At 40.4% G+C, this 12,083-nt stretch overlaps 1 protein-coding gene across 3 annotated transcripts in view; it reads right to left on the minus strand.

Annotated features, from left to right (window-relative positions):
- The window catches only part of RGMB (repulsive guidance molecule BMP co-receptor b), a 58,156-nt gene that overhangs the window by 23,748 nt on the left and 22,325 nt on the right, over positions 1 to 12,083 (minus strand). For all 3 annotated transcript variants that reach the window (XM_060761828.2, XM_060761829.2, XM_067464530.1), the window contains one exon: positions 2,085 to 2,593. In XM_060761828.2, the coding sequence (XP_060617811.2) occupies positions 2,085 to 2,593 (509 nt within the window). The remainder of the gene's footprint in view (positions 1 to 2,084; positions 2,594 to 12,083) is intronic.

A 12,083-nucleotide genomic window follows, 5' to 3' on the forward strand; every position in this document is an offset into this window, starting at 1 on the left:
TTAAGTTTGTTGCTGTGTGTCTTCAAGTCCTGTTTGACTTATGGCAATGCTAAAGTGAACCAATCACAGGGTTTTGTTGGCAAGATTCAAAGAGGGTTTGCTATATGAGGCTGAGGCCACATCTACACTGCCATATAAAATCAAGATTATCTGATTTGAACTGGATTATATGGCAGTGTAGATGTATACAATCCAGTTCAAAGCAGACAATGTGGATTATCTGCTTTGATAATCTGAATTATATGGCAGTGTAGAAGGGGCCTGAGAGAGTAAAACTTGCCCAAGATCAGTCAGTGGGTTCTCATGGCCAGGAAGGAATTAAAGCTCTTGGTGACTAAATGCCCCTCCCAAAACTGCAAATCCCAGGATTCCACAGGATGTTAGCATGGAACTTAAAATAGAAAATATATTGCTATACCAGTGTGGAGTAATAAGGCTTTTAATTGCGTTCGTCTTCAAATTATAACATCTAATATGACTATTGTGCAAAAAGGGTGTCCCTGGAATTTGAAAGTCTAATGACATGAATAACTCAGATAACTAGATTAAGTGTATGTACTAAATCCATTCTTAATCCTACTTAGAGTGGAGCTATTAAAACCAATAGGATTTAAGCCACTTATAATTAACAAATCCTATTAATTGATTCATGGGGCTAACATGAGATTTAGTATAAGATCTATTACTGCTTGGTTCAGAAGGATTTTCCCATTAAAGCAGGTGCTTTAGAGTTCACTACAAAAGCATAATTTCTTAACATAATCAACGGATAAGATTCTTTAGAACCTGTCGATTTAAATCAACACACAGGTTCTTCATGGATAATGACAGCAGCCAGGTTTTTTTATTGATTTGTTCTTTGATAAATAATTATGATCTCTTATGGCACCAGCGATGATGGCATTCCAGCGCCAAGTAAGAACTTAGCTGTTTCTTAAAGTGTTGGGGCCATGACTGATTTCATCCAAATGTCCATGCTTAAATAGTTTTACATTGTTTTAACTGCATTCAAACTTTCTTAAGTGTCAAATGCTTTTAGCCTTTACGTTATTGTTATTATTTCAAACGGTTTCAATTGATTTTACTGTGCACTGCCTTGAGAACCTCCGATATAGAGTGATGTTGATCCTTAATAACACAGTAATATCTTGTTCACCCAGAAAAGGTCTACCTCCTATAGTCCTCTTTGCAGGAATAATCCCAATCAGAAATGCAAACGGATCCACCAGCAGCACAATCTACTTTCTGCTAACAACTAATTTTGATATTATAACAGGGCTTTGTTTCACATACAAACCATCCATTCCAGGTCTTATCTTGACCATCTTTCCCATGGATCCATCCATGAGGTCTTCTACTGCCTTCACCATGACGGATCAGTTGCTGTAGTGGCTCTTAAGTAACAATTCACCTTGGTCCATCTCATAACAACTGTTTAATCACCATGCTTTCTCTTGTGGGTTGGATGTTATTGAATTGAAACTCTAAGCAACTATAGCTAGCATAGCCAATGGTGAGAAATGCTGAGAGTTACAGTCCAACAACACTGGAAGTGCTGCATAATTCTGACTCCTAGTTTACTTCAATGATTTTCCAGCTCTCTATATTCAATCACTTGGAAAACAGCTTTAGCTTTGGACCCTTTTTTATTCATATTGTCTCTATATCCCCTAGTTGTGCATTTTTGTTCCTACTCCATGTTGGGCCAAGGGAGTGATGTGATAAGCAGTGCCCACAGGGCCTCAATCTTTGTCATGCTCATTGTCTCATTCCTACATGAGAACAGTTTAGAAATTCATAATTAGGCACTAAAGCATAAAGAAATGTTTCTTCACCAATAAAACGGGGAAACAACTGGCCCACTTAGAGTAACAAAAGTATTATGGGATCAGCTGTTTTAAAGATGGCAGAAGATACTATGTGAAGACTGAGCAACCATATTTTACAGACTCAGGTGCATTCCACTTGCTATGGACCCTACATGAACAAAAGCAACATTAAAAATCTCCCTTGACAATGCCTTTGTACTTTTGGATTCCAAGTTTGCATTAAAGAGGAGAGTTGGTGCCAGGGACCATACGCACCTTATTTGTGGCAGTAGCACTGGATCCTGCGACCACAGGAACATTCGTCACTTGCACTGACAAGTAGTTGTTGTCTATGAGAGGCCAGGCCCCTTCCACTTTGCATGTCTGAAAGTGATCCTTAAAGGTCCGTAGATGGGGATCTCCAAATAAGCCACAGAAAAAGTATGTAGGAGGAGTCTGCTCCCCTCCGCGTTGCTCTCTGGCTCCCTGGCGCCCACTGTAATTGCATGGGTCATGTATGACTTCGGGGTTAGTCGAGGATGTCGGGCCATCCTTGGAGCAGTTCCTCTGGCTCATGAGGTCACTGATCCCCAACACAGCAGAATGATAGACCAGGTTCCCTCGACAAACTTTGGAATTGCGGGTGGTGCAGGCGGAATAGGCACGCAGGGCTTTGCAGAACTCCAAATCAAAGCCATCAATGGCAGAATTTAAGTGAGAAGTCAACGATACAAAGTCTGTGGTGCATTTCTGGATACGACATGGCGTCTGCAACTGGCAATCACCTTAGTGGAAAAGAAGAAAAGGAACATTAGCTTGTGGCATAACATTCTTAGGAATCGATAAGGAAAAGTTTGCCTTTTAAGACTGGGCAGTCTACATGAATCTCTCTTGGTCCCCATGTACTCCACATTCCCATAGGCTACATGTATCATGTGCAGGGGAATAATAATAATAACAACTTTGTTTTTGTAACACACCTCAATCTCCCTGAAGGGACTATGGGCGGCTTACATATGGCAAAACGTGCCAAGATGAAGCATAAAATAAGCACACAGTACAATACCATAAAGTAAAAATGTTAGCATATCAAAACAACAGTTTAAAACTCAGAACAAGACCCAATGACTTATGGTGACAACTACCATAAGATATGGCCAAACTGTAAACAAGACAAGGGAATGTGATAGTGCAAATTGTAGCTAAGGAACAGGGCATGAGGTGAAAGTGAAGTGCTGTGTCACTGATTGAGGACCACTGGGCTAAACATTCTCAAAGTCTTGTTTAAACATCCAAGTCTTCAGATCTCTATGGAAGGAGAACAGTATGGGGGCCTGCCTAATCTCCCTGGGGAGGATGTTCCAAAGCTGGGGGCCACCACCGAGAAGACCCTCTTCCTTGTCCTCACCAACCACACTTGTGACTGCGGTGGAACCAAGAGGAGGATCTCCCCAACATACGTTAACGCTTGAGCAAGTACACAGGGAGGGATGCAGTCACGAAGATAGACAGGGCCCAAACCAGCCCAAATCCTAGTTCTTCATAAACACCTGAAGCAAGTGCTACCAATTTCAGTGGGACTTATTCCCAAACAAATGTGCATAGGATTGCTGTCTCACTCTCAGGTTAACAAACATTTGACTTGGCTGATGCCAGCCCCCTAAGTCCCAAGACGACCAGCAGCTCAATCCTATGTATGTTTTATTGGAACAAAATCTCTGGCATCCATAAATGAGTCTTGTTTCCAGCAAGTATGCTTAGGAGCCCAGCCAAAAGTGGTTTGTACTTTGGGCTTCTTTGTTTGTTTGTTTTAAAGTAGTGTGCCTAATGCAGCACTTAATTTCCAAAGTCAAAACTGGATTTAAGCGCAAAGACCATAGGCAAATACACCAAGATGTTGTTGTTGTTTGCTTTTAATTTAAAAATAACAACCAATGCTTTGTAACCAGAGCTGTGTTTATCTTTCATGGCCCGCTCCTTTCCCAAAGACGGCCCAAGAAATTAGGACATTTTACAGCAAGGAAGTCAAAATTTAACCATCTGAATTAAACAACAGCACGATTTGACAAATTATTATCTGTATTTAACATTCATGATTCAGATTTATAAAACACCCTGGGATATTATAAACAAATAGTAAAGCTAAAGGTCTTCCCCTTACATTAAGTCTAGTCGTGTCCAACTCAGTGGGGGGGGGGGGTACTCATCTTCATTTCTAAGGTGAAGAGCCGGCGTTGTCCTTAGACACCTCCAAGGTCTTGTGGCACTCCATGACTGCATGGAGTGCCATTAACAGTAATTATTGATCTACTCACACTGGCATGTTTTTGAACTGCTAGGTTGGTAAAGGCTGGGCCTAACAGCGAGAGTTCATCCCGCTCCCCAGATTCGAACCACTGACCTTTCGGTTAGCAAGTTCAGCAGCTCAGCAGTTTAACCTGCTGCACCACCAGGGGCTCCCCTATAAATGAATAGTCATCCAAAAATAAGTAGCAGGTACCCGTCATGGGAACAATATTAAGATGACAAGCAAGAGCACTGGGAGAACAAAGGTTAAGAGGGAAATCATATAAGAGAAATCATAATTTGAAAATGTTGCTTTTTTGGGACTAAGATTGCCAGAATCTCCCTTTTCCAGTTACAAAAGGGACAGACTTCTAATTTAAATCATTAGACATTTCCACTAACACACCACTAAATTTATAAGCAATTTTTTCTTCCATACTTCTTATTTAAAAGAGTGCAGTGACTTCCAGGATTTTGTGTTAGTGTAATGATACCACAATACAGACTGCACATAAACTCTCACACATTCAATGAAATTGAAAGGAACAGAGCGTGCAAAGTTACCTTTTGGCAAAAAAAGAAATATGCAGGCCCCAAACCCAGTTTGACTTCCTTCTTGGCTGAAACCCAAGTGCTTGCTCTCCTTATAGAAAGATGGGGCCTCTATCCAGCCTCCCACAATTATTCAAAACTGTATTTAATATGCATTAACCATAAAAACCACACAGTGCAGCTATGCCTCGTAGCCTGAGGGGGAGATGGAGGGGGGCATGGCAGGCAGGTGGCAAATTTATAATTCAATCCACTAAAAAAAAATTCCAAACACCACTAACTTCTCACTACGTCATGATTGCCTGGCTTCTGGGGGAAAAAATCCTGGCTGAATTGGTACCCATAAAGGGACTCCCCTGTTGCCCTCCTTCTAACTAATCTGTTCAAGCTTCTTAACTAAACTCAGCTGAAAAGCACAGCTCGTGTAGAATCCTAGTAAAAACACTCTCAAAGGACAGGCTTTCAGATGGTTTGGACTTAAAATCTGTTGCATTCCTAATATAAATATAAATAAAGTGTTGTTGTTGTTGTGGTTGTTGTTGTTAGTCATGCTAGCTGCTGGGAGTTCAAGTCCAAGACATCTGGTTGGGAAAGGCCACAGTGGGTCATTCCAATTTGTACTTTTGGCCAATTCATATCCTATGATTGGCATTGCTAATTTCTCCCATATGAGTCTTATTGGTAAACCTAGATGTAGGCAATTGAAATTGAGAGTACTGAACCTGTGGATATTGGGGGAGGGATATATTTTGTATACCAATTAGTGAAAGAAATGGAGAAAGTGGCTCCCTTCTTGTTCCATTATTTTACAATCTGGGAATTCAATGCCATTTACAATTATAGGACTTTTTAGTGTCAGGAGTGACTTGAGAAACTGCAAGTTGCTTCTGGTGTGAGAAAACTAGCTGTCTGCAAGGACGCCACCCAGGGGACGCCCAGATATTTTGCCATCCTGTGGGAGGCTTCTCTCATGTCCCCGAATGAGAAGCTGGAGCTGATACATCGGAGCTCACCCCGCTCCCTGGATTTGAACCACCGACCTTTCGGTCAGCAGTATAGACGGCACAGCCACAAGCAAACTTCCGCCCGCCAGGTGTTTTGGACTTCAACTCCCACAATTCTTAAGTGGCTGAGTGGGGGAAGGAAGAGGCCTGAGGCCGTTAGGAATTGTCGTAGTTGAAGTCCAAAATACTTGGAGGGTTGAAGCCTGGTTTAACCCATTGTGTCACCGGAGGCTCCTAACTATAAGACTAAAACTTCTGAAAGTTGGATTGACTGCACCCTTATGCTCTTCAAGAGAGTTTCAATACTAATTTTCATACCCACAAAACAGAAAAGAATTAAATTTCTGATACAACCAAATAAATATAGGGTTACCTGTGGTGACAGCTGATAAAAACTGATAATAAACCTGGATAATGAATATATAACAAATGTATTACCAGGAAAGAGGGAATGCCAATGGCTCCATAATAACAAATTGAAAGTTGTCGGTGTTCTTGGAAGATTAGGGAGGAAGTGATAGTAGGAGCAAAATATTTATGAGTTAGTTTGGGAGATTTCTCAGGTCTGATAGTAAGGCACTGAATGAAATCACTGTGGATCTGTGTTCTAGGAGCACTATACACCAACATAATTAAATGCCGTTCTTAACAAGCACACGGCCCAGCAAAAGCGTATGGTCTCAAATGTCTTGAACACTTGTCTTTTCATACTCTCCAGCATTCCAGCCAGGATAAACTTCTGAAGAGCCTGAAACAGCATTCCATGCACAAAGCCTTCCCACTTTTCAAAACAGTATTCATTACACTGCCCAGCAAAAAAAAAAAAAAAAAAAAAAGCCAGCCATATTAAATGACTTTGCATGTGTGTGAAGTATATGTTCATATAAGTAAGGGATATTTTTAAGCTATACAGCAGGATTTCACTTCAGAGCACTCTGGAGCATCTCCAAGAAATGCTACAATCCGCTTTGTTCTCTTAATAAGAATGCTCTTTGGGGAACTGTAAACCACCCGAAGTGGATAAAGAAAGTGAGCAAAATAGGATCATGACTAAGTTAACTTCAGCAGAGCTTAGAAAAGTTATTTAGTTTGGATGCCAATAAAGTAAGATAAGGGAAAAAAGATGGAAATTCCTTCCCTCTTCCATTGAAATCAGGACGGTCAATGATTCATTTTTGGCTGCATTACAAACCAAATGTTTCTGTCGAACTGTGATCACTGTCTTAGAACTGAAGCCCAAAACAGCAACATTTCCAAACTTTGCTTTTAGCAAGACTGTCTGATGGCATCAGATGGCATCCATTTGAGGAGTAATACTATCATTATACCTCTGATTAATAGCTATCATTCGTATCCGTGCCCTGTTCGCACCATCAGCTCAATAGATATCTTGAGCAATAATCAATTTGCCCCCAAATGATGCTTCCATTCAATATTTGTGGTTTTTTCTTACGTCTAATATAACAGGCTGCATTTTTTATTTAATTTTAGTTGTTAAGTCATAATTTGTTTTTGTATGTTGGGTTGCCAAATTTCATTACTATGGATGTATTGTTGTTGTCTTCGGGCATTGACTGTTTGACTTTATGTTTGGAATCCGCTCAGAGTCCCTCTGGTGAGATAGGGCAGGAAATAAATAAAGTATAATTATTATTATAATTATTATTTTTACATTTTCACAAAGGAAATGTGCCAGGCATATTTGGAATTATTATAAAATATATTCACAAGCTATGAAGTTGTTAGTAATTTCCAAACTTTACTGAAAAGATCAACAGGGATGTTTTCAGTAAAGCTGCATTAGGGAAAGCCTGTGCCATTAAAAATGGCATCTGTGACCAATGCAACTAAAATAAATAAATAAATAGACAATGCTTATTTTTAAATCCATCTTTCTCTTCCCAGTCCCACTGATCCACCTTCCACTGCATTTGTTTCCTCCCCACTTTATAATTAACTGGTTGCCATGGACACCCGAATGCAATGGTGGTTGTTTTCAAACTCAAGACTAAACCAAAAAGGGCACAAAGGAGTAAAAACCTTAGTAAGAGCTCTATGTAATGTTAAATAGTGGTATTGTTTTCAGTGTCCACAAGAGGAAAAGAGTACATCAGTATTAGCAGCTTCACGTCTTCTGTTTATAGACCGATCTGTTTCATTCCTTCAGTTAGAAGGAAGAAATAGCCAGTCTCCGGTTGCTTAAAAATCAAAACCCTTGTTTGTTAAAAGTCTGACAGCTCAGAGATTGGGGGAGGAGGGAAGATTTGAGGATAAGGAATTCTGGGTTTGGCCTTTATGTTAAAAGAACAGGGACTGGTTCAGCCCTGATAATTCAAGTAAACCCACAGGTGGCCTGTCACAAAGCCAGGAAGAGGAGAAAAATATGCAGACAATCCCAATTTTATGCATTTTTAACTTGGAGATAATTTCCACTCCCTTCAGAGTTCACCAAGACTCTTTTAGGAGAACTTCTATCTAGAACTGCATCTTGTTTACTCAGAATTATGTGAATCTACTTCCAACTAATGAAGCATTGTTCAACATGGGGATCGGGACCCCTGGGGTGGGGGGCGCGAAAGGATGTCAGGGGGGTTGCTAAAGACCATTGGAAAACACAATATTTTATGTTGGTCATGGGGATTCTGTGTGGGCCGTTTGGACCAATTCTATCATTGGTGGGGTTCAGAATGCTCTTTAATTGTATGTGAACTATAAATCCCAGCAACTACAACTCCCAAATGTCAAGCTCTATTTTCCCCAAACAGCATCAGTGTTCACATTTGGGCATATTGTGTATCCATGCTAAGTTTGGTCTAGATTTATCATTGTTTGAGTCCACAGTGCTCTTTGGAGGACCACTCCAAAACTCAAGGTCAATGCCCACCAAACCCTTCTAGTATGTTCTGTTGGATATGGGAGTTGTGTGTGCCAATTTTGGTTCAATTCCATCATTGGTGGAGTTCAGAATGCTCTTTGATTGTAGGAGAACTATAAATCCCAGCAACTACAACTTCCAAATGACAAAATCAATCCTCCCCAACCCCACCACTATTTGGGCATCTTGGATATTTGTGCCAAATGTGGTCCTGTGAGCGAAAATGCATCCTGCAAATCAGATATTTATATTACGATTCATAACAGTAGCAAAATTACAGTTATGAAGTAACAACGAAAATAATTTTATGGTTGGGGGTCACCACAGCATGAGTAACTGTATTAAGGAGTCGCAGCATTAGGAAGGTTTAGAAACACTTAAGTAATGGATATAAGGTCAGTTGTGACTGCAATTTTCCTGCTTCTTGGCAGGGGACTGGATGGCCCATGAGGTCTCTTCCAACTCTATGATTCTATGGCTTAGTACTGAGTTAGGTAGGGATTTGCCTTGAAATCTGACTGAAGTTTGGCCTGAATGTTCCCTGTCACAATTAAAATGGCTTGAGAAGTTGTATCTGAAGCATTAAAACTGAAGCACACTTGGCACCATTAAGGCAGCGTTCACAAAACTATAAATTCACCATGAAAGCAATACCACAAGATTGCCAATTTCAGCCGCACTGGTGCCTGTTCTTCCAATATCCCTATTAATGTGGCTTGCTGTTTAGAGAAACGGAGAGGAGTTTTAAAAGCTGCATGAGTGAGGAAATAAGTAATGTGGGTGCAATAAAACATATGCCTAACCACCTGCAGGAGGGAAAGCATTTGGATGACGACCTTGCAAAATCCTGCAAGAAATCACTCGCACTTCAGAAGGACCCCACAAAAAAAAGGCAGCGGGAGCTGGGTGGCATTCAAGTCATTTTTTTCAACAACTTCTATTGGATATAGAGTAACATTTACCTGAATTCCAATTATAACTGAAAAGGCCAATTAAAAAAAACTTTAAAAACAGCTAGCTTGTTTGTATTCCACCATATTAGACTGAATCTGAATATTATACATCATATACATTTCATGCAAACCAGGGAATCTAGACAAATCCAGACATAAATTGGATTGTATCTACTTTTACCTCTACTCCATGAACTAGAAAAAAACCCTAATATTTGAAAGTTTTTCACTTCAACTACCATTAGTGTTGCCAGATCAAAACTATACTAGGTCCTGAAATTTCAAGGACAAAACCAAAGATATAGGGACAATTATTTATTCAATTATTTATTTTTAACTTCATTTATATACTGCTTTTTTCACCCCTGGGGAGACTCAAAGTGGTGTACATCAAGTAATGGGAAGATTCAATGCCAACATATATATAAAACCAATGCATAATAAATAAAACAATGACATCTATATAAATAAAAATGTAATGTTCATTTGCGGGATTACCATAACTCAAAAACCACTGGACCAATTGACACCAAATTTGGACACAATACACCTATTAGGCCAACAAGTCACCATCACTCATAAAAACACAAAACACAGCAGAAGAGACTTAAAAGCCAAAAAAAACACATTACAATGCATGCGAAAAACCACACATATATATGCAAACACACATATACACAAATATATACATACATACATACATACATATATATATATATATAGTTCTGAGAGTGCCTTGGACTGCGAGAAGATCCAACCAGTCCATCCTCCAGGAAATAAAGCCCGACTGCTCACTGGAGGGAAAGATACTAGAGACAAAGTTGAAGTACTTTGGCCACATCATGAGGAGACAGGAAAGCCTAGAGAAGACAATTATGCTGGGGAAAGTGGAAGGCAAAAGGAAGAGGGGCCGACCAAGGGCAAGATGGATGGATGGCATCCTTGAAGTGACTGGACTGACCTTGAGGGAGCTGGGGGTGGTAACGGCCGACAGGGAGCTCTGGCGTGGGCTGGTCCATGAGGTCACAAAGAGTCGGAGACGACTGAACGAATGAACAACAACAATACATGCACATATACACATATATACACACACAAAACACATATACTGGGTCACAGTAACGTGTGGCAGGGGACAGCTGGTATGACTATAAATAACAACCCTTAAAATCATATCAAACTTAAAACATAAGCAAACATTTAGAAAATTAAAACTTAGAATTAAAAACATCTTAATATGACATTAAAATCGCATGATTCAAAATTGTAGTCCGAAGTCATTCCAAATTGTCAACTGCGCTTATTTCCTAATAATTTCTTGTACTGCATTACTTTACTGCCCAACAGCTTGGTCCCATAGCCATGTCTTTACATTCTTTCTGAAGGCCAGGAGGGAGGGCACTGATTTAATTTCACTGAGGAGGGAGTTCCAGAGCCAAAGACCCATCACTGAGAAGGCCCTGTCTCTCGTTCCCACCAACTGCATCTGTGAAGGAGGTGGGACCAAGAGCAGGGCCTCTCTGTAGTTGCTGGGATTCACAGTTCACCTACAATCAAAGAGCATCCTGAACTCCACCAACACGTTTTGGAGTTTTAGTTCATCAACATCCAGAGAGCGCTGTGGACTCAAACAATGATGGGTCTGGACCAAACTTGCCACGAATACCCAATATGCCCAAATGTGAGCACTGGTGGAGTTTGGGGGAAAATAGAGCTTGACATTTGGGAGTTGTAGTTGCTGGGATTTATAGTTCAGCTACACTCAAAGAGCCCATTTCTAATGGTCTTTGGAGACCCCTTTGAAACCCCCCTCACAACCCCCCCCCGGGGTCCCAACCCCAGCTTGGGAAACACTGCACTGCATTGGATCTAGAAGGTAGAATGAACCCTGATGTATTTAATCTAGCTAGGTCTGGGAGAGTGTAGGGAATGAAGCAGTCATGGGAGATCTGACAATATGGGGTATATTGGAGCATGAGCAAGAATATGGTTATGGACATTCAGTGAAGCGTCTATTGACACGTTTTCAAATAGTAATCCAGAATCAAGGTGTTCCTTCCTCGCTCAATTCCAATTCCCTCTATGCTTTTCAGTCTAAATGCTTTGCACTAGTCCCTCCACAGTCGAGTGAGTTTTCTATCTAACATAATCAAGTCAGCATCAGAAAGAGAACATTCAAGTTTCCCCACCCAATCAAGAATAAAACCAGTCTCTTGGGAAGTACTGAATTACTTAACTAAACTTCTACTGGCTTAAACCAGATCCGAATCAAAACCAAAAGTAAACAAACAACAACCAAAGAGCCATTGGACTAAATGACTCAGAACACAAGAACTGCCTAACAACACTCAATCTGATGAACAAAAGAAACAGTTGTAAATAACTAGTATGACTGGAAAGGAAAACTAGTCTTTTATCAGGCTACAGTCTGTCCTAGTTCCAAACACTGAGTGCATGTATTCAGGTCACTGGATTACTTGCAATACAAGTATTGGGCATGAACTATAGCTGAAGGCCTTTTCATTCCAGACTGCCAAGATAAACAGGATGCATTATTTTTGCTCATCACTCTCAATCAAAGGCCAAGAACTACAATTTCATTTCC

Source organism: Anolis sagrei, chromosome 2 (assembly GCF_037176765.1).
Source record: "Anolis sagrei isolate rAnoSag1 chromosome 2, rAnoSag1.mat, whole genome shotgun sequence".
NCBI classification, from domain to species: Eukaryota; Metazoa; Chordata; class Lepidosauria; order Squamata; family Dactyloidae; genus Anolis; species Anolis sagrei.